This window comes from Gopherus evgoodei, chromosome 1, assembly GCF_007399415.2.
Source record: "Gopherus evgoodei ecotype Sinaloan lineage chromosome 1, rGopEvg1_v1.p, whole genome shotgun sequence".
NCBI lineage: Eukaryota > Metazoa > Chordata > Testudines > Testudinidae > Gopherus > Gopherus evgoodei.
In genome coordinates, this window is record NC_044322.1 from 138876783 (window position 1) to 138902881 (window position 26099).

General features: G+C 43.2%; 1 protein-coding gene across 14 annotated transcripts in view; it reads left to right on the forward strand.

Moving 5' to 3' along the window:
• Positions 1-26099, forward strand: part of REPS2 (RALBP1 associated Eps domain containing 2) — a 162772-nt gene that overhangs the window by 74914 nt on the left and 61759 nt on the right. For 8 of the 14 annotated variants that reach the window (XM_030573909.1, XM_030573901.1, XM_030573837.1 and 5 more), the window contains 4 exons: positions 2304-2439; positions 5595-5658; positions 7427-7593; positions 12347-12441. In XM_030573909.1, coding sequence (XP_030429769.1) covers positions 2304-2439; positions 5595-5658; positions 7427-7593; positions 12347-12441 — 462 coding nt within the window. The remainder of the gene's footprint in view (positions 1-2303; positions 2440-5594; positions 5659-7426; positions 7594-12346; positions 12442-26099) is intronic. The other 6 variants (XM_030573941.1, XM_030573934.1, XM_030573846.1 and 3 more) reach the window with 1 other exon arrangement.

The window sequence follows — 26099 nt, forward strand, 5'->3', positions numbered from 1 at the left end:
TTTACTGTACAAGCAAATATGGTGCACCATAAAACATATTTGTCAGTGTTCCATTTATACATTTCAATAATTCTGCACCAAAGGAATTCTACAAGGCTATCCGGAGCGTCATCACATAGTAGCCAGGGGATAATTTTGAATGCTTCCTTTTGTTTAAAGCTTGCCAACTATAGCTATAGTTTGCAGACAGAAGTTATGAAAACAATGCACTCTAAACTGGAGCAGAGTATGTTGACCTGTAATGTTCTATTTCTGATTTGTTCTGCTACTTGCATTCTATTTTAAACTGCTTTGAAGAATTAGGACTATATTTGCTTGATCAGCTGGTTTGAATAAGGTCAATAGTTCTCATTGTTTCAGTACTGCCACGATTTTTTCTAGGATTATGCAGAAATTACACAAAATAATATAGCTGTTCAACTAAAGTGGTATGCATGAGAGAATTGTAGAATGTAGCATTGTGGGGATCAAAGACACTAATGAAGACAGACAGGATTGGCTTTTGACCTATCAGCTTCTCTTCCTCTTCTGCCTCCTTCATTTGATGTTTGCTCTGCTTCAGTTTAAAGCAATTACCCTTTTTCCACAGCTGCTGCAGAAAATAAAAAAGGAAGCAGCACTCCATAAGGAAATCCTGCCTGGTGTGCATGGAGAATTCAGACCAAACATGTAGGAGCAAAGTAAAATAACTTTGTGGCCTGTCATTGGCCTTGATGATGATGATGATGATAATGATACTTTTCTAAAGCCTTTCCATGTTGGATCTTAAAGAGCTTTAGGAAGATTAATTACTAGATCTAGTCAAATGTTTTTAATCAAAACTCTTCTTCAGTGCAAAATGGCTTTTTGATAAAATGGTCATTTTTGAGAGAGGATTAGACGGTCAGTGTACTTGTTATTACTGGGGTGGTGATCAGAAGTATTGAACTAGCTAGAGTGGGGAGCAAGCAGGTATTTAAAATGAGTGGTTGGCTCTGTAGTTCATCTTTCAAGTAGTGGAAGTTGTGGCATCCCATTGATTGGACAAGCCCTGGGTGTTGACAAAGTATGTGTGAGAGAGTGAGATATATGCAGGACCATTTATGGCTGAATGTTTGATTCATGGCTAGGGCCAGCTGTGGAATTATACTAACGAGTATAATTTGATGGAGCATTAAGTTCTTCAGTGATTTTTCAGATGACTCTGTCATCTTTCTTTTAGGGTTTTGTAAAGAGGAACTTCCAAAGAGATGGGTCAGATGGAAGTTCCATTTTCCCAAATGCGCCTTTGTTTCAGGGAGTATTAATACTCAACAGACCACTGTAAATGGCTAAAATATACCTAGTTTATCAAAGTACACAAATATGTCCGAACCAATAAGTCAGGCAAGAAAGAAACACATGCTGCATTAACAATAGAGAGAGACTGACAACTGAGTCTGTTCCACTGACTCCACAACCAAAGTCTAAAATAAATAGCAGTAACACATTTATACTCCTTGCCTGGTGCCCACCCAGGAGTCTACTGGTCTTGGCTAGTTAACATAAGTTAATAATCGATGATTACTTTTTTTTTGTACACTTGGGAAAAACTTACACTGTTTCCCATGAATCAGCTATCTAAAACATCATATAGTTTAAACCAATAAATCTCACATAATTTCAAACTAGCACAAAGTACTATTATGTGATGTTTCCTGTTTTGGGGATCTTTTAACACATTTTAAAAAACAAAGTCACATATTTGAGTAGAGCATGTTGACAACCTAGCCAGAGGAGTGGTCTTAAACTTTGCTGGAGCATGTAACTTATTCTTTCCTACATTCTGTCACTGAAATATTTGTCATGCAGGTCAAAGCATTTTAAATGTTTGCTTCTTTCCACCATAAGAGTGAAGCTCACAACACTGACATCCGCTTCTATGCAAATGAACAAACAAACAAACACAACCTTATACAAATCAACTTTTAAAAAAGTAAAAAAAAAGACGTAGGGAGGCTGCCAGGTGTGGAGAAAGCAGGCAGCCAAACAGCGTGAGAGTGGCACATTGCACAGCTTTAAATGAGTATGTTCCCTCATTGATCAGCAATGTAACAATGTTAAGAGGGATGACTTTAAGTGAGGAGTTACTGTATTTCTCTGAGCAAATGGACATTTATAATAAGCCCTAACTGTAACAGATATTAATTGGCTTGGGCCTTTCTTCTCCCATTTCTTTAAAAAAGGGCCTGCTAGATGTGCAGACTGACCCTGACTTCTTAAAATGTCTGTGTGTGCTGCTTTCCCCGCACTTTTGTAAGTGACTTTTTGCCCTTTTTTTGAAGTTTCTTTCAGTAGAAAGTGAGCCACAGGACAGCAGTAATTACCCAGATGACCCCTGGAGGATAACTGAGGAACAGCGAGAATATTACATCAACCAGTTCAAATCCCTACAGCCTGATCTGAACTCTCTCATTTCAGGTAACATTTACTAAATAATATGTATGTGCAGCAAAACAGCCAAAACAAAGTACAGTAGATAAGGGAAAGCTTCTTGAATTATCTTTAGATCAGGTTTGTGCCCCAGACAAGGTTGATTTAAAAAAAATTTTTTTTTAAAGTAACAACTTCTAAAAAAAAGTTACCAATCTACCCACTGCATTTTGTCTCTTTTTTGCTACCCACCCAGGATTCAAATTCATGGGGACGCCCAAAAATATAGACCAGTGTCGTCCTTCTCCTCTGCTGCCTCCTCCTTGCCCCACTGAGGGGGCAGCAACTACTTGCATCCAGCACCCAACACTGCAACCCTAAACCCGGCGCACCAGGTCACAACGCCACATACTCAAACACCTCACCCTCCAATCCTCTTTCTCTTCCCCAGGGCCTACAACCCTAGGCCTGCAACTCATCTACCACCTTCCTGTGACCCACTGAATTAAAGCATTAAAATAATACTGTGGGTAACAAATAGTTTCTTTGAGGAATTTTTAAAAATTATTTAAAGCGTGGTTCTAATGTTAAAGATGAATCCAAAATGGGGTACAGGTTAAATGTGTATTTTAATACCACATGCTCTCTGTTAACAGGTAAAATATTTTTTCTTAACTGCCATCCCTGCAAACTCGATCTGGGATCTGAGAGCCAAGCTGGGTTAATTCTTTCTTGTGTGTCATCATCAGAAATAAATGTTCTGGAGGCCAAATGCTGTCCTCACTTACAACTTTGCAACCCCATTGTCTTCAGAGAGTTTATGCAAGTGTCATTGATTGGAATTTATCAACAAAAAGAAAACCTTTTGATGTTGCACAAGGAGGACTAGAGTCCAGCTATTTCTCTCAGCTGTGGTGGTTGCAGGACTAAAAGGAATAAAAAAATAAAAGAAATGAATATTTGTCACTAAAATGACTAGATATGATTCTGAACACACACTGGAAGTAGATCTTTTGAGGAAGAATGTATGATTTTCGCATACTAATTTTTCAGAATAGAAACACACTTTAAAAATTCAATGGGAAGTTAAAATGAATGGTTTGAATCTGAAGACAGATTTCTGGGATGATTTAGTTGGGGATTGGTCCTGTTTTGAGCAGGGTTGGACTTAGATGACCTCCTGAGATCCTTTCCAACCCTGATATTCTGTGATTCTGTGACAGCATTTGGGTCTCAGTCCTGCAAAGTGCCAAGCTCTGGCCTGATCCATAAAAACACAAGCATGTACTTAATACTTTCCTTTTAAAGTCAATGGGACTGTTTAGGTGCTTAAAGTTAATTATCTGTTTAACTGTTCTACATGATCATTTCAGGATGCTCAGCACTCTGTAGGATTGAGTTGTTGGCCCTTAAGGAGTTAAATGTAAACCCTGCCTAGCACACACATGGTAACAGTATTGTAACTGATCTTAAAAATCAGATTTTCACTCAGACCAGACTTCTTATGAGAGGAATTATTCTAGGTACTGAGAGTTAGTCTGGCAAGGAAAAGCCACAGATTTTAACTACAGGCATTTTGACTATGTCCTCTGAGGTTATATTATTGCAATCCAACACTTTGGGATTCAGGAATTCTGACCTCAGACAAAAGTTTTAAAATAATTGCTTGGTCTTGGCAGAAATTAGCACTTCATCAGTTTTTTCCCCTTGGTTAAAACTTCTCCAACTGATCTTCCTAGTAGGAGGGAAAAGAAAATGGAAGTTCAGCACATAGTGGATTTCCAATGAAGCTGCATATAGTAAACTTTGTGTATAACAGAGTGCACTCTTTAGAGTATGCAAGATGTTTGCTCTATCTATTCCGAGAGCCTCATAGGGCCAGACATTGCATTTCATGCACATCCAGAGTTACTATTAAGTGCAGTGGGAGGCAGGATTATAGATCTGTATATAATGGCTCTGACGGGGTTGGCCTTACGTTTTGCAGGCTTAGGTGAAGTAAAATGTGCAAAGGTGCAGTCTTTTGCCACCCCTGTAGCCTATTTGCCTGAGACAGTGTTTGGCAGCTGGATGTGTAGTGAGCTTCTTATCACTGCAGAGGGCTAAGCAGGGGTTGGTTGGCTGGGAAGGAAATCAGATTGCTTATTATGGGAGGGCTACAGAGGATGTTCACAACTGGTAGTGAAGACTGTAGCTGGATGCTTAGTTGGTTCCTCTAAGTTCAGGAGTGGCCACCCTGAGCCAGAGAAGGAGCCAGAATGTACCAATGTACATTGCCAAAGAGCCACAGTAATACGTCAGCAGCCCTCCAAGCACCTCTTGCCTGCTGCAATCAGCTGTTTCGCATGTGCAGGAGGCTCGGTGGGGGAAGGAGAGGAATGAGGGCATGGCAGGGTTGGGGGCAGGGGCCTTGGGGGAAGGGATGGAATGGGGGCAGGGCCGGGGGCAGAGCAGGGGGTTGAGCAGTGAGGACCCCCCATCATATTAGAAAGTTGGCATCTGTAACTCCAGCCCCAGAGTCAGCGCCTATGCAAGGAGCTGCATATTAACCTCTGAAGATCCACATGCGGCTCCGGAGCCACAGGTTGGCCATCCTTGCTTTAGTTTTTCTTTCATGATGATAGGGCCACAGCAGGCCTGTGAAAGCAGAGGAAGTCACTGTGGGAGTAGCAAAGACAGTGCAGTGCCATTTGCTGCCACATACTTGGCATGTGATTAGAAGCATCCTTTTCTCTGGAAAGGAAGCCATTTATCTCCGTTTTCTTTTCTTTGTAGTCATAATGGCGTACTGATGATGATAATAGTAATATTGAGGCATGTTTTCATCCATTAATATTTTTCCCACGTGGAGAGAAGAAGTAGAGAAATGAGGTCAACCGCTCTGCTTGGCCTGTCCCATGTCAGTGACTCACCAAGAGACAAGTGGCCAAGCAATCAGAGTGTCTGTTGAATGTGAAATAACAAGCTGCTGATGCTGTTGCAGCTTTATAGAAAAACAAGCAAAATCAGATTGGAAGATGAATATCAAATGCCTAGCAATCCTTGTGGCACCTTAGAGACTAACAAATTTATTTGGGCATAAGCCCAGATAAATTTGTTAGTCTCTAAGGTGCCACAAGGATTCCTCATTGTTTTTGCTGATACAGACCAACATGGCTTCCCCTCTGAAACCTATCAAATGCCTGTTTCACTGTTCTTGACAGGTTCTGTGGCTAAGAATTTCTTCACAAAATCCAAGCTTCCCATCCCAGAACTTTCTCACGTATGGTGAGTACTGTAGTGTAACCCAGAATATGGATGCTTGTTTTAAAAGACATTTTAGCTCAAGAGTTCTTGTTAGATTAAAAAAGTGTCTTTAGAGTAATTATAATTATTGCTCTTATCATCAAAATCACTTTCAGGTCCAAGCAGCGGGGTGCATGTTGATCTTCCTGGCATGCTTGTTATCTTTTTAGAGCTACTCTTTTACTCAATAGGACTGCAGATATTTGAATAGCAATATAGATGATAGCCGTTCTTAAGAATATTATAAGAAACATCATTAGCTCAATGAAAAGACATAGTTCATGAAATGGTTTAGAAGAAAAACACATTTGGAATATTTTAGATGTGTTCAGGTAGCTTTATGTTTCTGGCTGTGATTTGTCAGATGAGGCCTAATTAATACCTAATTTTTAATAAGTACATCTGCATAATTCACCAGTGCTTTTATTAATGAGCCAGCACTCTTGTTTTTAATGAGTTTGTTCATGGTCCATTGCAGATGGCACTTGTATACAATACAATTTATAAGGATCTTATTATATTTCCATAAACATAATGGTTCTTGTATCATCGTCCTATCTTGATACGAGGAACAATCTGTTCTAAACAGTCACCAAAAATGCTGATAAAGGGAACTTTTATTTCACTATAGCTATATATTTTTATGGAGATAGATTTTAAGAAAAGCTTGCAAGAGCCCAAACATCTGTTGGGTTCAGAGAATTTGCCTGGAATAGTTTCAAAGCTAGCTGTGAATCATGGGGGGCGGAAAAAGGCAAAAGAAACATTATCTGGGGAAAAATGAGCACTGGAATTTAATTTAAAGATTATTTAAGAAAAACTGCTTAACGCACTATGATAACCAAAAACATTTTATTTGTTACATATGTTAATTGTACTCTGTGTAGCATTACAAAAGAAAATGTGCCTTTCTAGGAGCAATTTGAAATCTTGCATGATATAACTTATCAGGCAAAAACTCCTTTGCTAAAATTGAGGAGCATTTCAATCTTCACTGTAACCTTGACTGCTTGAAACATTGCCCCTTCACTTTCAGTCAGTGATGAAGTAACTATTGCTCTATTTTAGCCATTAATACTAAATGAATTCTAATATTTTCCAGAAGGTGTAGTCTCGGAATCTGTGTTCGTGTGCTTCTGAAATCCTCTGCTATTGTTTCATGCTTAAAGTAAAACTAAACAGGCAGCAGTGCTAACGGGCAGTTTAACACAGACAGTCCAAACTGTCACCAGCATTAGTTAATCCAGCTGTGCAGCTCATAAGGCCAGTCTACACTTGGTAATTAAACACTTTCTGAAAACTGTTTGCATTTATGGGTCTGCCTGAAACAGTACTGAATAGGGTTTAAGTGCTAGCATAGACCAACCAAACAGTTGTCAACAACATTTCGGAAAGAGAGATTGAATTTGGGTACTCAAATGTATTTTCTAGACAAATTTCAGTTTTTGAAATACCAGATAGAAAATATTGCATGATGTGGCATAAAGAGAAAGCACTTTTTCCCCCATATAAAATCATCTTAGTATTGGAAAGTCAGATTGTTCCACTTCTCAAAGGGAAATGTTTAAAAAAATAAACAGTATTTAAAAAAAAAAAAGCCCACTTGGGAATTGTTATCTTTTTACATAAAAAATATACTCTGTGTGTGTGTGTGTGTGTGTGTGTGTGTGTGTGTGTGTGTGTGTGTGTGTGTGTGTGTGTGTGTGTGTGTGTGTGTGTGTGTGTGTGTTTCTTTCCTGCAATAGTTCAGGACGTGTGAATACCATGTTCACAGGGAGCTGAGCGATGTAGACTGTGATGGAGCGCTGACGCTGCCAGAATTCTGTGCTGCATTTCACCTCATTGTTGCTAGGAAGAATGGTTATCCATTGCCAGATATGCTGCCGGAGACCTTACTGCCTGATTACCTTCAACCAGGTGAGGCTGTGATAGTCCTGTACCATTTCAGAAACTCCTCATTCATCCAGAACAGCCTTTTTTAGTGAGACACTAAGATTTAGCTAGAAGCTGAGCAGTACCTCTCAGTGTAGCTTGATAAAACATTGATTTTTAGTTATGCTTAAAGGGAAAAGGCTAAAGAAGAACCAAAAAAAATTACTAAAAAAAAAAAAAAGCAGCAGCGGCAGCATGTCTCTGTGAAGGAGCACACCTGCACACTGACAAAGACGGGACCAATAAGCCACTCTGGGCCTTGTCAGCACCAACGAGGATCCCCTGCAAGGCCTGGAGCAGGGCGAGGATGTTCAAAAGGGAAAACCTGCCACAGGAAAGAGGGCAGGGGACATGAACAGGGAGAAAATTGCCCCATCCCAGACAGCTGGGACAGGCCTGCCCAGCGGGAGACAGCAATAAGCCTCCTCTCTCCTGAAGCTGCACAGCCCAGCCTCAGAGCAGCACACCCCATGAGGAGGGGCTGGAGGTGGGCCTTCTGTAGATTAAGTTCTAAGGGCTGACCCAGGAAGGCTGCCTAAGTTCCAGGTCACCCTTGCTGCTTTTCAATTTTCTATGCTCTCCTCTCCCCCATTAAGGGAAGAGAGAGGGGAGAGGACTTTTCATTTTTTGTTTGTTTGCTCCAAGAACCCCTTAGACATATGCTGTGGGGAGAGAAAGACAGTACGGGGATCCGAAGTGGGGTCTGGAGGGAACTTGAGGGGACCCCTTTCCCTCCAAAGTCTCTGTTCCCTACAGGCTGTCTCCATGCTCGATTGAAATACTAGTGTCTACTAGAATTCTACTGTCTAGGTTCTACTAACATGAGGCATAGCCAGGAGTGGCAGATGGTTATCTGTGGCAAATCTGGATGTCACAAGCCTTTACATATGAAGTAGGTGACTTTTAGCTTGTGTTGTCTTGCTCTGATGACTCTTGGAGGCACATTTGAAACAATGGAATATTACTGACCTGCTTTACAGCTTATCTTGAATGCTGTATAGGATTACTGATTTTAGCAGAGCTCACTTTTGTCTGTAACTCATTTTCCTGATCTGCCATTCCTGCTGTTAATATTTTACAATTAACAGTGAGATTTCACCAGTTTGTGTGATATTGGGATAAATGAGTCTACAATGTGTGATGTACCTCATAACTGAGGTGCATTTGAGAGAGATTAACATGTGTTGTCAATTTTCATGACATATTAACACTGAAGTGCATATCCTTCAATTAAAAAATGTGCACAGCTTTCTAGGATGAAGAGGATTAATTGCTGATAATAGTTACAGTGCTAAGAGATAATATATGAGAGCTAATAAAATTTCCATTAAATTTGCTGGTACTTTAAAGGGAGAGGAAAAGAACAAATCAAGTTGTAGTTAAAAAATTAAATGTTCCCCATGTTTTAATTCATTGAAGTAATTTCTGTCAGATTCCTGTTCTCTGCAATCCACCATCTTCATATCCAAGGGTATAAACTATTTATGAAACATCAACCTTCAAGATGTTCATACTATTAGTTTGCATAATTGTGTGTCCTTATCACTATCACTTTCATCTTCCCTCCCTCAAGATCTCCTTCCTGTTTGTTGTGCTCATTTCTAGTCTCATTTTAAATTAGACTGTAAGATGGTTGAGACAGGGATCTTGTCTTTCTATGCAGTGCCTTTCACTGTAGAACCTTGAGCATGTCATGATTATGGCCTCTGGGTGCTACTGTAATAGAGAGAATTAGTAGTAGTAATAGGGCATTTCTCTGACCACGCTATGAACCTCTCACTTGGCATGAATCAGGTTGTGTGTTATCTAAGCTAGCCTTCATCATCTCCATGTCTTCAGTTTTTCTCTTGGCCTCCTCCTAATGTCTTGAATTAAAACCAAATACTTGAATTGCATCCAGCTGTTCATAAATATCCACCACGCTTTTATTAACTAAAGGCATTTCCCCTGCAAATTTGAGAACAAAAGGCTAAATTGCAAACAGATTTGTTTCTAGCTATTGCAGAACGTTTGTCATCGTACTAACTAATATTTAAAAAAAAAACTTACCAAAAAGTACTGTAGTTTTTAATAGATAATAAGAACCTTTCTCTAGGCTTTTTAAGCCATCTCATAGAATTTAATAGGTAATTACATACCCTTACAAGAGATAGGATAGTTTAAAAAAAACAAAATCCTCTAGAGTTAGTACAATTTTCTGTACAAGTACAGCATTTTAGAATCATTTCAGTAGAAAATTTCAGTGGAGACTAATGGTTTTGTCCATATTACATTGTTTGGGACTTCTCTAGAAGGGACAACTGGGAACGGATAGCTCAGGAAAACGATACTGGAATGTAGCATCTGACATGACTAGGTAACTAGCTAGAATCTAGTTTGCGCTTCTAGTGACCGAGGGTTTGTCTTCAGCTGCACCTTTCCACTGTAGCACTTTAGTGAAGACACTCCTATGCTGACAGGAGAGCGTCTCCTGTTGGCGTAGTTAATCCACCTCCCTGCATAGTGGTAGCTATGTCAGCAGTTAGGTCGGTATAACTATGTTGGTCAGGGGGGTGATTATACCGCTGTAGGTCTGTGGTGTAGACCTGGCCTGAGAGTAGTCTGGTGACCTACATGAGGCGAGTTTGGTTGTCTCTGTCTCATTCCTGGCTAGAAGACAGGTACCAATATTAAAAAGAAAAGTCATCACCGCAGTTTGCACTAGTTAGCAGCTTTTACTGGCAGTTTGGGCACAGAGCAAGGACTGAATGAGCACGGATAGTGAGTGTCTGTGTTCCTCCATCCTTTGAAGTGTTTCCTCCAGGTCAGAGTTGAGGCACGTTGGCAGGATGGTACGGGGAAGCTTGCATTATTGCTGTCCATTTAATATCTGATCTGTTGATAGAGGACATCAGTTTTCATTATGTCAGTTTGGTACTTCTAATATCTTAATTTTAATTTAAAAAAAATACATGAGGAGAAACAAAGGCAGATGATAATGGCTGCCTACTGTCCTGGCCGACGGCGTCTCACTGTGTCCTTGTGCTTCCTTATCTGCTTGTTGTAGCCACCTGATGTCTATAGTCTTATATTTAGATTGTAAACTCTTTGAGGCAGGGACTGCCCCATTATTACATATTTGTACAGTGCCTAGAACAATGTGGTGCTAGCTTCCAGGCAGTACTATAATACATACAATTAATAATAACTGAAATCAGCATGCCTCTGTAGCCATCTGCCATGTAGGCCCACTCATATAACTCCAAACATTACGTTTTAAAAAGTAGGGCAGAAAGTTGTCTGGGAGATTTTTTTTCCCATATATTTTTTCCTCTTATTTGCACCTAGCTTTTGTTCTGAGCTCTCCTGTTTGCACTGTATCCTTCTGTCTTCCTAAATGAGCTCTGTCTTTGTTTCTTTTAAGCAGCAAAGCTTTTCAAGGGCTAACCATTAATTCTAGCAGCGATTTTGGCAGAGTGATTGAGGGATTTAACATTTAGCTAATACTTACTGCTCTGCTTAGACAAAATTCACAAATAAAGATGGAGTTTTTGAAAGGAGAAGTGTGTATTTGAAAAAAACCCTTGCACAGTGAATCACATACAGTACAGGCTTCTGAACCAACAATTTTTGGAATATGCATATAAAATAAAGTAGTATGGTGTGCTTCCCCATATATGTAATGGACTCTTTTTATACTCACTTCCAAGTACAACACCAGAATTTATGACAACTTGGTATGAAACATTTTTTATGGGAGAAGTCCTATACCATAGTTTAATGTCTATGAAATCAAGGTTTTGCTTGGCCATTTAGAAATGTAAGTCTATTTGGTAGCACTTCTCATTAGCCTGTTATATTAAGTCCAGTATGAAGTAGACTGAGCCTTTATTCATAAGGCTCAAGCAAAATTTTTTGCATTTAATCAAAGTGTTAACATTTAAAATAAAAAAGTGACTTTCAAAAGAAGCATTTAAGGATGAATTGATTTTGCTACTTATATGTCTTGTTTTATGAACTACAAGTTCAGGTCTAACTGCTGGGGTAACTCTTAAGAATTTCGCCCACAGTGTTTTGCTTTGAAAGCTTTTCTTGAATTAAAATAAAAAACCCTAAAGCTGATTGCCCTGTCTAGTAACCTAACTGTGTTTTAAATTAATACAGATTTGTAAAAGCTTAATTTATTTGGAGGGACCAGATGCTAATCAGAAACTAGAAACTGAATTGTGAATTGGTTATTCTGCTACTCAACATTTTAATCTTAAGAAAAATAGGTTTTCTAGCTACCAAGATGCTTAATGATTTAGAGGGACTAATCCCTGAGAAATGTTAGCAGAAGGGTCCATGTATATAGAACAAAAACATGGGTGTTGCAAATGTTACCTTAACAAATTACGGGGTTGTTTCTCCTGCTCCCAGTATTTACCTGATTGAAAACTATTAAAGATGGTACAGACTGAAGCAAGTGCTGTGATTAGTCTTCGTGCTTTTCACTGACATTTAGTTATATTGCATAGTGTTGGTTCTAATACATTTTCCATTTCTAGATAACACAGACAGGAAGTTGCAGGCCTGTCAAAAGGTTTTATAGTTCTAGCACTCCAGTCTGTAATCTGTTACGCCTACTATATTGACTCTAGATCCCTTGTTATCCAGATCAATTGCAGTATGAAGAGGTGGGGAGGAAAAATAATAATCTAATACATGTAAAATATACGTATTATCAAAAAAAAGACATGTATCTTTGCTTTCCCTCCAGCTTCCCTTAAGCCTAAACGTGACTGTGCATTATTGGATTCTTATTCTGAGTCATTGTCAGTCAGTCAACAGACCAGGGACTTTAATCGAACTGAGGTAAGAAAATTACCCAAGGACTATAGTTAAGTTAAGGAATTTACATTAGTAGACCACCTAGCAATTAATACATCATACATATCTGTGGAATTTTCAAGTGGGCTATCTGTTTTTAAGCTTGCCTTTTTTCCATCTTACTGTTCCTCTCTCAGCAATTCATTCAGTGACTGTAGAGGGTAGACTGGCCTCCTTTCAACAGGTGTGCATGAGTGGCAGAGTCTACATCCTCCTCCTAAGAACTCTATGCTATGACAGACAAGTTGGGAGTCTGTGGGTCAAATGCTGGGAGAAAGTTGAATATTCTTTTCCTGTCAAGCTCCTGCTTTGCTCAGGTTGGAGCAAACAATGGGAAAGAAGGTCTGTGTTACTGTGGAAGGTAATTGATCGGAGGAATCCAGATAGACTGAGGCATATTAATGCTGTTGGGGATTGGATTGGCCGAAATGTTGGGCTTTGTCAGGGACAAACTTCATTCTTGTCAGGATCTCCTTCCAGACTCTTGTCACCTTATCAGCACACTCCTCAAAGATGCGTTTTTCCTTTTTCAGAGCTCCAAGTCCCATCTTGTCCCCAGAAATCCCATTGAAAGGGAATACAATGTACCTTTCTCAGCTGTTCTGGCCTTGCCCTCCCTCCCCCCCATCTCTGGTGACTGCTTGTTACCCCAGATTTGGTGCAATATGTAGCAAGAGTTTGGGTCTACAGGCTAAGTAAGAATGTGCTGCGTGCTGCATCTTCATTCCTCCTTCCCCTGGTTAAGTTTTTGGCCTCTGGTGTGACCTGGAACAGAGGCTAATTGATGCTCTCCCCTTTTCCATTCCAGTGGACAGATTTTTAAAAACTCTCAACCCCTATTCAGGTATCTAAATGACGCAAGCAGCGATTCAAAATTTCTCAGCACCCAGCAGCTCCCATGGAGAACAAGAGAGCAATGGGAGCTGCTGGGTACTGAGTGCTTCCAAAAATCTCAGTCCCTAGTTCCTTCTGGCTTCCCTTTGAAATAGATTTCATACATAGTCCTGCTAGTGCTAGCAGTGGAGATATCACCACCCAGTTGGCTGAGAGGTGGTGGGCCGCTGCACCCCAGCCCATGCTCTCTGCCGCCGGTCATGATGCCACAGTTTACCTAGGTACCAGTAGTGGATAAGCACATCTAACTTGTGAATGACCCTGGCACCTCCCTAGGTTCAGGACCCAGCCTTGGACTAATCCTGGCCTGATGGACCGCCTAAAAAGAGAATGGTGTTTTATATCAATATAAGTACAGGCCAAATAACTGAGTTAAGGGGACAATAGTTCAGTCAGAGGGACTTTAGAAAAGTAAGTGGTCTCATGACATTTGTAAACTTGAGAGGGTTAAAGGCCTAAAACCTGGAATAATCTTACCTGCCTCATGGTCATTGCCAACCCATTGCACCTGGATATGTCAATTCAGAGTTTGTAAACTGTGCCTTTTGAAGGTCTTAGCTTGTTAGGGTAGTGAATCAAGTGACAATTTGTGGACAGGGCTATAGCTCAGAATTGTTAGGCCTCTGAAGATTGGCATGCATTGCTGTTGTGGAAGCCTCTTCAAACTCTGCATCCAAATTAAAGAATAATGGTACATTCTACCAGCTCAGCCCCAGCGCTGGTGTAAGGCTATTCTCCAATCACTTCATCCTCCCACTTGTTATAGGGAAAACTCCATGGTCAAAATACAGCTCTTCTCTCGTCAAATATGACTATGCAGTGTCACCGCCAGGCAATAGGCAATGCTTCATAATATTGCTGAGTTTTATTCTCACTTTCATGGTGTGACCATCGTGTTTATTTCGTGGGACTATTTATGTATGATCTTACCAGTGCCCTTTCTTCTCACAGGGCAATGTTCTGGGTACATCAGCTTGATTCAGATTAGCACTACTATTGGCTTTTGAAAATGGTGCTTTTAATTTAGAAGTGCAGGCAGGTCTTTTACTGAAGCACAGATTTCTGGTCCTATTAATATGTTCACATGCTTTGAGGTTGATTAACCAGATTCTGCCACAGGCCAACACTTCGTTAGAACTTTTTCACTGTGTTCTAGTGATGGAAAACTAATCAGTCCCTTGAGAGTTTGACTTATTAGCATATATGTTTATTAATTTGCAGCTTAAGCAGAAGTCATGCTGAAAACACATACTTGATCATATACATGCAGCTCCCCTACCAGAGTTTAATAAAATATTAACTGCATATCAATATTGTATCAGCTCAATACATTAATATCTTATTGCCCTTATATAAATCCATGGTATGCCCACATCTTGAATACTGCATACAGATGTGGTCTCCTCATCTCAAAAAAGATATACTGGCATTAGAAAAGGTTCAGAGAAGGGCAACTAAAATGATTAGGGGTTTGGAACAGGTCCCATATGAAGAGAGATTAAACAGGCTAGGACTTTTCAGCTTGCAAAAGAGGAGACTAAGGGGGGATATGATAGATGTATATAAAATCATGAGTGGTGTGGAGAAAGTGAATAAGGAAAAGTTATTTACTTGTTCCCATAATATAAGAACTAAGGCCACCAAATGAAATTAATGGGCAGCAGGTTTAAAACAAATAAAAGGAAGTTCTTCTTCACACAGCGCACAGTCAACCTGTGGAACTCCTTGCCTAAGGAGGTTGTGAAGGCTAGGACTATAATAGGATTTATAAGAGAACTGGATAAATTCATGGTGGTTAAGTCCATCAATGGCCATTAGCCAGGATGGATAAGGAATGGTGTCTCTGGCCTCTGTTTGTCAGAGGGTGGAGATGGATGGTAGGAGAGAGATCACTTGATCATTACCTGTTAGGTTACTCCCTCTGGGGCACCTGGCATTGGCCACTGTAGGTAGACAGGATACTGGGCTGGATGGACCTTTGGTCTGACCCAGTACGGCCATTCTTATGTTCTTATTTACAATTTTCTTTGCCATAGAGTATTTTTGTCTTTGCTTTTATTTACTAAAGTATTATATATGATTTTTCCTGCTTGATCTTTTTAGATTTATCTAGACAATTATAATTTTTGTGACCAATTGTGTGTGTGTGTGACTGTTCTTTGCTCCCACCATCTCTGGTTTTGCTCAGATGAGAGATGAAACAGTATGGCCTAAAGAAATAAGCACAGCAGCTGGAGTTAGGAACTTCTGAGCTCTTTTTTTGGTCCTGCTGCTTAATTCCTATGTGCCCTCAGGCAGTTCAACTTCTTGTACCTCATGCCTTGTCTACAGGCAAGTTTCTGCACAGTAAAGCAGCTTTCTGTGCTGTAACTTCCAAGGTGTTCACACTGTCATGTCCCTTAGTGCGCAGAAACTGCACAGTTGCAGCACTGTATTAAAAAAAAAAAAAAAAACAAAAACCACCCTGGTGAGACACGTACAGCTTTCTGCGCCGGGGGTACAGCGCTGTGGTGCCAGTGTAGGCACTCTGGTTGATTACAGTGCTGTGACTGGCTCTGGGACATGTCCCACAATGCCTGTTCTTGCCTCTCTGGTCATTGGTTTGAACTCTACTGCCCTGCCCTCAGGTGACGAACTGTGAACCACACCCCTTAAATTCCCTGGGAATTTTGGAAGTCCCCTTCCTGTTTGCTCAGTAATACGTGCAGTGGTCTCAGCACATCTTTCCAGTGACCCACCCGCTTCATACATCAGGCGATCCCCTGCTTGGAGCAGTGCTGAGCTGCTGGACCTCATCAGCATTTGGGGAGAGGAGGCTATTCAGTCCCAGCTACGCTCCAGCCATAGGAATTAAGATACTTACAGACAGATTTCATGATGCATGACAGAAAGGGGCCATGACTGAGACACACTGTAGGGTTATAGTGAAGGAGCTGCGGAACGCCTACCACAAGGCACGGGAGGCAAATGGTAATTCCGGTGTTGTGCACACGAGCTGCCAGTTCTACAAATAGCTGGACGCAATACTCAGCGGTGACCCCACCACAGGCCCCTGTGGATACTTTGGTGGCTTGTGACCCAGTTGAGAGTGGACCGAGCCAGGAGGAGGAAATCTTGGACGAGGATGTGGAGGGGGAGGAGGACCCAGAGGCAGATGATGACCCAGACGTCAAAGATGCATGCAGCCAGGAGCTCTTCTCCACTCTGGAGGAGGTAGCCAGTCACAGCTGTCAGAGCTGGGCGAAGCACAAACAGGAGAGGAGGCCCCTGGTTAGTGGCTTTGATTTTGGGAATCACTGAAGCAAGTTGTTGGGTGCAGGAGGGTTGCAGAAAGCAGGCTTGTGTCTGTGTGATGCGTGTACCACCACATGCCTAATTTGAGCAGCAGAACAGAGTGTTGATTGATTCCCTCACTTCAAGGGAATCTGCCTCAGAGATCTCCAGGAAACTCTCATGGAGATATACTAGGCAATCCGCTGCTATATGTTCTTTGGCAGAGCTGCTTTGTTTCTTGCCCCATTAAAGGTAACTTTCCCACACCACTCTGCCGTCACTGGCGAGCCACATAAGGGCCAAGGCAGAAACCGCAGTCTTGGAGAAGATCCTCCTTTGTTTCCCTGCTCACCTGCAGCCGCGAGATATCGTCCATAATGAACACAGGCTGTGGAAATGTGGGGATGGGAATGATTATCAGCCCCCCCTGCAGTGCTGGCTCTCCCCAAGAGCCACATGCCCAGTGTACAGTACAGTCCTGGGACACTGATTTCCCCAGCCCCTGCGATTACTCACTATTTTGGGGATCTTGTGGCTCATGTGTGCTTGCCTGGGGTCAGCCAGGTAGTAACAGATGTGTGAATAGTGGCTGTGTTTTAAATCACTGAATCAGTGGTCAGTGTGTTGCAAACAATACCACTTCTGTAAAATGTTGCATTTTAGCTTCACGGATATCACCTTGGGAGCCCAGCCTCCCTCTTTGTTATTGCCAGCTGACCAGCCACACAGAATTAGAAAGTGGCCAAGAAGAACTAAAGAGGACTTTCTGCGTGATGCCATGATGCACTCCGCGGCCGAAAAACAAGAATTGAAGGAGTGGCAAGATAGCAAGAATAGGGACCGAAAGGAGAACGTAGTGTGCCAGAAGGAAGCCACGGAGTGGTTCTTAAATGTTATGGAGCTCCAAGTGGACAGCTCCAAGTGCTACTAGCACTGCAAACAGAGCAGCTCTGTGCCCAACCTGGCCTGCAGCTGCTGTCGCAAAACTCTTTCCCATGCGCCCCCCCAGACACCACCAACACACTCTTATCAGCCTCCTGTCTCCAGTCAGTACCCACTGCATTCCACTCCTACCCCGTCACAGTCCAGCACTGCAGACTCCCAGTACCCACTGCACTCAACACCTGTCCCTCTGCAGTTTAGCCCTGCTAAAGTACAGTACCACTGCACTGTACTCCAAAGGACAAGGTTGCATATGATACTTGGACATAAATCTTTAACCGTCTCGAGATCCCACTTCCTCCTGGGACCCTCCCTTCTCTCATCCCCCACAGTGCTGATGTGTGTTTTTTGTTTATCTCTCTCCTCTGGTGGTGGTTTTTTAATAAAAGAATTGTGTTGGTTTGAAAGCAATGTTTATTCCATTAACTGAAAGCAAACAGGGCCCTGCAAAGCAACAGGCAGTTTTTTTAAACCTTCATAGTGCATCATCTGCACCAATCTCAATCACCTCCTAGCATTACAAGCACTGCACTCCCGAGCATAGCAACAAATATTAGTGGCTTTCAGCTTCAAATATTAGTGGCTTTCAGCTTCAAATTGCTGCCTCAAGGTATCCCTGATCCTTATGGCCCCACGCTGCGCCCATCTAATAACCCTGGTCTCTGGCTGTTCAAATTCAGCCTCCAGGCACTAAGCCTCAGTGGTCCAGCCATGAGTGAAGCTTTCACCCTTCCCTTCACAAATATTATGAAGCATATAGCACACGGTTATAAGCATAGGAATATTGTCATTGGCCAGGTCCAACCTTTCATGTAGGCAGCTCCAGCAGGCTTTTAAACGGCCAAAAGCGCATTTAACACTCATTCTGCACTTACTCAGCCTGTTGTTGAACCGCTCCTTCCTGCTGTCAATTTGCCCAATATATGGATTCATAAGCCACGGCATTAAAGGGTAGGCAGGGTCTCCCACAAACACAGTGGGCATTTTGACTTCCCCTACAGTGGTCTTCTGGTCCAGGAAGAAAGTCCCTACTTTCAGCTTCCTGAACAGGTCAGTGTTCCGAAAGATGCATGTGTCATGCACCTTTCCGGACCAGCCTGCGTTAATGTCTGTGAAATGCCCATGGTGATCCAATAGCGCCTTGGGAACCATAGAGAAATCCCTCTTCCGATTAATGTACTCAGTGGCTAGGTAGTCTGGTGCCAGAATTGGAATATGCATGCTATCTATCACCCTTCACAGTTACAGAAGCCCATTTGTGCAAAGCCATCCACAATGTCACACATGTTGCCCAGAGTCATGGTCTTTTGGAGCAGGATGCAATTAATGGCACTGCACACTTCTGTCAACATGAGTCCAACAGTCGACTTTCCCACTCCAACTGGTTAGCGACTGATCGGTAGCAGTCTGGAGTAGCCAGCTTCCACAGTGCAATCACCACACACTGCTCCAACAGCAGGGCAGCTCTCATTCTTGTGCCCTTGTGCCGCAGGGCTGGGGCGAGCACATCACACAGTCCCACGAATGTGGCTTTCCTCCTCCGAAAATTCTGCAGCCACCGCTCATCATCCCAGATGTGCATGACGATGTGATCCCACCACTAAGTGCTTGTTTCCCAACCCCCAAAGCAGCGTTCCACTGTGATCAGCACCTCCGTGAATGCCACAAGCAATCTTGTGTCGTAGCTACTACACATGGCGAGATCAGTGTTGCACTCCTCTTGCCTTTGTAGTTTAAGGAATAACTCCACTGCCATTCAGGACATGTTAGTGAGAGCGAGCAGTATATTGGTCAACAGTGTGGGATCCATTCCTGCAGAACAAAGAGGCAGAGCACGCAGATGGTGCCAAATGCAGACGGAAGCACAGGGATTGCTGGGATGCCAAACAGTGCATCATGGGGCATTGGGACAGGACCCAGGATGCCCTGCGACCCCCTCCGCCTTTCCACAGCTCTTAGCAGCAGAAGAGGAAGATACGCTCTGTGGGATAGCTGCCCCCAGAGTGCACTGCTCCAAATACTGCTGCAAGTGCCGCTATTGTGCAGTCAGCTGACAGCGTGAACACACAACAGCCGTTTCCCTTCAGTGCTCTCTTAGTGGCACTGTAACTCTGCCAGTGTAGACATGCCATTAGTCTCTGTGTGTATAATCTGAGGATACTACCGCTTCCCTGCCACACAGGATTGTTGAGGATTAATGTTTTTATAGTGTTTTTTGAAGATGCAAATGATCTTGCAATTTTTTTTTCAAAATGTATATAATATCTGTGAGCGACAGGGTGTCACTTTCTGAGGCATTGCACAGGAATGCTGAATTATGCTAAACTCCCCCTAAACTCAGGTGCTAGAACCCTATATGAAGATGTAACTACTGCTGGCTTCTGCTAGCAGATGGATGTCTTTAATTCCAGACAGGATATAAGAGGGATTTGAGTGTCTCCCTCTGAGGTAGAGGGAAGTAGAGGCTGGGACAGGGGAGGTCATGAAAGGAAAAACTGTAGCAACAGCCAAACTTGAGGAAACAGTTTGTGCCTTTATGTTTAACTTACCCCCTTTCTGCAGTTTGTTTTATTGTAAGTTTGGACTGTGTTTAATATGCACACACTTTATTCAGATCATACTGGGTGCTTATAGTTACAGTAGGTATAGTGACCAGATAGCAACTGTGAAAAAACAGGACAGGGGGTGGGGGATAATTGGCGCCTTTATAAGAAAAAGTCCCAAAAAACAGGACTGTCCTGTTAAAACCTGGGCATCTGGTCACCCTAAGTAGGCCTGTTATATTTCTAGGAGGGCGTAATGCTTCATCCAATCCCACTGAAGTCAATGGGAGTCTTTGCACTGACTTCAGTGAGCTTTGGATGAGGCCTTACTCTACAGTACTTTTATCATCCAGGATCATTTGGAACTTGCTGCTGCAAATAGCTTACTAAGGGCTTGTCTACATCAGAAAGTTGCAGCGCTGGTGAGGGAGTTACAGCGCTGCAACTTTGAAGGTGTACACATCTGCAGGGCATCACCAGCGCTGCAACTCCCTGTTTGCAGCGCTGGCCGTACTCCCGTTGTGTCTCGGTGTAGAGGATCCAGCGCTGGTAATCCAATGTAGACACTTACCAGCGCTTTTCTTGACCTCCGTGGAAGGAGGAAGCCTCTGGTAATCAAGCTGGTCTCCTTTCCCGGTTTGCTCTCTCATTCCCGGAACCCCGAGCAAGCAGGTCTCCTTCCCTGCGGTTTGCTGGGTGGCTCCGGGAACGCGAGAGCAAACCGCGGCGAAGCTGGTCTCCTTTCCCGGTTTGCTCTCTCGTTCCCGGAACCCCGAGCAAGCAGGTCTCCTTCCCTGCGGTTTGCAGGGTGGTTCGGGGAACGCGAGAGCAAACCGCGGCGAAGCTGGTCTCCTTTCCCGGTTTGCTCTCTCGTTCCCGGAACCCCGAGCAAGCAGGTCTCCTTCCCTGCGGTTTGCAGGGTGGTTCGGGGAACGCGAGAGCAAACCGCGGCGAAGCTGGTCTCCTTTCCCGGTTTGCTCTCGCGTTCCCGGAACCCCGAGCAAGCAGGTCTCCTTCCCTGCGGTTTGCAGGGTGGTTCGGGGAACGCGAGAGCAAACCGCGGCGAAGCTGGTCTCCTTTCCCGGTTTGCTCTCTCGTTCCCGGAACCCCGAGCAAGCAGGTCTCCTTCCCTGCGGTTTGCAGGGTGGCTCCGGGAACGCGAGAGCAAACCGCGGCGAAGCTGCTCTCCTTTCCCGGTTTGCTCTCTCGTTCCCGGAACCCCGAGCAAGCAGGTCTCCTTCCCTGCGGTTTGCAGGGTGGCTCCGGGAACGCGAGAGCAAACCGTGGCGAAGCTGCTCTCCTTTCCCGGTTTGCTCTCTCGTTCCCGGAACCCCGAGCAAGCAGGTCTCCTTCCCTGCGGTTTGCAGGGTGGTTCGGGGAACGCGAGAGCAAACCGCGGCGAAGCTGGTCTCCTTTCCCGGTTTGCTCTCTCGTTCCCGGAACCCCGAGCAAGCAGGTCTCCTTCCCTGCGGTTTGCAGGGTGGTTCGGGGAACGCGAGAGCAAACCGCGGCGAAGCTGCTCTCCTTTCCCGGTTTGCTCTCTCGTTCCCGGAACCCCGAGCAAGCAGGTCTCCTTCCCTGCGGTTTGCAGGGTGGTTGGGGGAATGCGAGAGCAAACCGCGGCGAAGCTGGTCTCCTTTCCCGGTTTGCTCTCGCGTTCCCGGAACCCCGAGCAAGCAGGTCTCCTTCCCTGCGGTTTGCAGGGTGGCTCCGGGAACGCGAGAGCAAACCGCGGCGAAGCTGGTCTCCTTTCCCGGTTTGCTCTCTCGTTCCCGGAACCCCGAGCAAGCAGGTCTCCTTCCCTGCGGTTTGCAGGGTGGCTCCGGGAACGCGAGAGCAAACCGCGGCGAAGCTCGTCTCCTTTCCCGGTTTGCTCTCTCGTTCCCGGAACCCCGAGCAAGCAGGTCTCCTTCCCTGCGGTTTGCAGGGTCGTTCGGGGAACGCGAGAGCAGACCGCGGCGAAGCTGGTCTCCTTTCCCGGTTTGCTCTCTCGTTCCCGGAACCCCCCTTGAAGCCGCCCAACAGCGCTGCAGTGTGGGCCACATCTAACACCACTTGCAGCGCTGGTTGCTGTAAGTGTGGCCACTCTGCAGCGCTGGCCCTATACAGCTGTACTAATACAGCTGTAACAACCAGCGCTGCAAAATTTTAGATGTAGACATGGCCTAAGTGTCCACATAAAAAGAAAAGATTAGATTTCTATGAAGGGCAATACTGCAATTAAACTAGCTAGAATAACAAGAGGAAAGTTATCAGCCCTTATGCTTCAGGGTATAAAGCTAGTCAGCAGCTGGGGTCAGGAGAAGCTTCCTTTCACAACAGAGCATTGCACAATTAGGCATATTATGTATTACTGTGATGCTGGTTGCAGTAGGAGGCAGGCTACCAGACTAGACTGATGATTTGGCTGTTCTGATGCACCAGTTTTGTCAGTGGGCAGGTCCCCTGTTTGTCCCTATATCTTCCAGCTGCCACATTTTAACACACACACACACAGCTCTAGCTCATATAATTCTTTGATTACAGGATCCACCTTCATTTCTGTGAGATGATTATTTTTTAAGTTATTAGCTTCACAGATTATTACCCAGATGTCCAAAGCAACTTCTCCTATTTCCATGGAGTGGTGATGAAATTTGCTCCCTGCTAGTGTAAATGCTGGGACATAAACAGAAATTCATTTTATACTTCAGAAAGTTCAGGATTTCTCCTTTCACATTCTTCTTAAATTTCCTAATATTAAAAATATTATCCTAGTATCCTGACCCAATAAAATTCCATAAGCCAATTAAGGTGATGCACAGGAAGTGACATTTATGTTTGTGGATTTGAATGTTTACACAAAAGAGTAAACCTATAAGAAGTAGATTTGCTGTACAATGAAATCGCATGTTTTTAGTAATTCCTACTATAGTAGAAGCAGTAGTTGTCTTGCTGTCTGCAGTGACTCACAACCCTGAGTGCCTACCTCAGGGCAGACTGTCAGAAAACAGGGCAGATAGATACCCTAACCTGGTGGTATGTTCTATAACTAGATTTCACCAAGCCAATACAAATGTGAACTCCTGAATCACTCTACCATGTAGTCGCCATCTGGACTTTGTGATAAAATGGTCACTTAAACCAAAAAATCACACCACATCAAGTTGCTGTCAATCCCAAGTGATCAGCCAGTTACCCCAGATCAGCTGGTACTCAAGAGCTTACACCAAAGGCAATGCTGGCAGTCAATTCTATAGTAAACTAACTGTAGGTTTCTTAGCTAAGAAAAGGAAATGAGTTATTGAGAGGTAAAAGCAGGTAAAATATAACAGGTGAGTCTCTGTTTGTAATTCCAAATGGTGGCAGTGATGTAATAAATTGCCAGTCTCCCAAAAGTCTTTTCAGGTTATCCAGATTGTCTCTGGGGATCTCTGCTTTGCATCTGGTACACGTCCCTGTAAAAGTCCAAACAGTCCAGAGAGGAAGGATCTTTCCATGAGTCCATATTTGTAGTTTCTTCACTCCAAAAGCAAGCTGACAGTGTCTCTACCCACATGAAGAACAGGAGTACTTGTGGCACCTTAGAGACTAACACATTTATTTTAGCATAAGCTTTCGTGGGCTACAGCCCACTTCATCAGATACATAGAATGGAGCATATAGTAAGGAGATATATATACACATGCAGAGAACATGAAAAGGTGGGAATTGCCATACCAACTCTAAGAGGCTAATTAATTAAGAGAAAAAACTTTTGTAGTGTTAATCAAGATGGCCCATTTCAGACAGTTTAACAAGAAGGTGTGAGGATACTTAACATGGGGAAAGAGATTCAATGTGTGTAATGGCTCAGCCATTCCCAGTCTCTATTCAAGCCTAAATTGATGGTATCTAGTTTGCATATTAATTCAAGTTCAGCAGTTTCTCGTTGGAGTCTGTTTTTGAAGCTTTTCTGTTGCAAAATTGCCACCTTTAAGTCTGTTACTGAGTGACCAGAGAGGTTGAAGTGTTCTCCTACTGGTTTTTGAATATTGTGATTTGTGTCCATTTATTTGTATAGAGACTGTCCAGTTTGGCCAATGTACATGGCAGAGAGGAACGATCATACATAATGGCCACTTGCTTTGAAATTAAGATTTTCTGTTTAAATCCTTCATTGGCATTTCACAAGATTTCTTTGTTGTGCTATTTAGTTATGGGGTATACACAATGTAAATGTTTGCTATTACAATATAACAGGAACAAATGAATGAAAACAATACAAGTGACATGCCGCTAATTTTCATGAAGTTCAAACACCTGAATACACTCTTACATTTACACTCATTTTGAGCAATACTAATACATAAGTCTATTGGCCTGGGCCGTGATCTGACTGGGTCTGCCAGCATCACAGCAGTAATACTAGGAGTAGAATAGTAGTAATAAAATATCTGTTATCTGGTGGTGAGATGAAATCCTCCACTGGACAATTGTTAGCAGTGGGGGACACAGCAGAATACTTTCAAAATGCCATATTGTAAATTAATTTTTAATTTAATTTTCAAGTTAAGCTTTTGATCACCCGCCTGTAACTCACTAGGCTCTGTCTTGCCCTGTAAAACATCCTGCTACCCACAACCACCAAAAAGCGCCACTTTCCCAACATATGAACTGTTTGTTTGGTAGCAAGGACCTGCATTCACGAGGAGCTGAGTATTCTGCTTCTCTCTTCCTCAGTCGTCTGGTGTGAGGGTGTCCAGTGCTCCCTGAAAACATGTCAAGAAACACTTTTTCTCTCTTAACTAGTTAATTAAAAAAAAAATTGAATGTTTGGAGGTATAGCCATTGGGTGAGATAGGATAATGTCACCTGACCATAGTGCAGTTGATTAGACTATTTGACAGTCAGCAGACTCAACTTTTTTCTTCTAGTCTATATCTTCTCCTCCCAATCTGGGATTTACAGTATTTGTGCTGAGCTGGTGTAGGCAGTGCTCTCTGAGGTTAGATGTGCCCAATTATCCATGATTAATGACTTGTAAAACCTTGCCTCAAAACAGACTTGAAATGATTTTGACTGAAGTGTTCAGATTTTTTCCTAACTGATTTTTTATTTTGAAAAATAATATACTGTGTAAATACGATTCAGAAAGGGAGTAATTCAGCTTTGTCTCCTGGGAGTGCAGTGATTCACTTTCATAATTTAATTTGTGGCTCAGCTATTCATACATGTGAACACAAGCGACTGAACATGTTTTTTACCAATGCAATCAATTATATGTTTTCTTGCCTTTCCATCCATTATAAATTCAGGTAATTTAAAGAGCATCCTTATTTGTAATTGCTGAAATACAGTACAACAGAAATGATTTCTTGGATTTATGTATGAAGAGGGTTATGATAAGAGATGGGTCATGTGGATAATAGGCTTTTTCAAAAGCAGAGATTTTTAATAATCTTGAAATATCAATTAATCATTCTGGTATGTTTTGTAAAGTATCAATTCATTTTCCTTTCTAACATTAAGTACTATCTGCCCATATTTTCTCTCCCTTTAGTATTCTGAGACCCTTGGTGCTTTCATTCTGTTCTCCTATGTTTTCCTCTTACATACTTTCTACGCCCCCCTTCCTCCACACACACACCAGTCAGGACCGGTGCAACCATTTAGGTGACCTAGGCGGTCGCCTAGGGCGCTAGGATTTGGGGGGCAGCATTTTCTTCAGCAGCGACTGTGGCGGCAGGATTTTTGGCCGCCCCGGTCACCGCTGGCATTTAGTCTGAGGGAGGTGGGGCAGGGGAATGTGGGGAGGGTCGCCTGCAGCAAGTAAGGGTGGCGCTGATTGGTGCCGCAAGCCTGGGAGGCAGGAGAAGTGAAGCAGCAATGGCGTGCTCGGGGAGGAGGCAACGCAGGGGTAAGCTGCTTCACTTCTCCTGCCTCCCAGGATTGTGGTGCCAATCAGCTTAGGCGCCACAAGCCTGGAAGGCGGGAGAAGTGAAGCAGCGACGGTGTGCTCAGGGTGGAGGC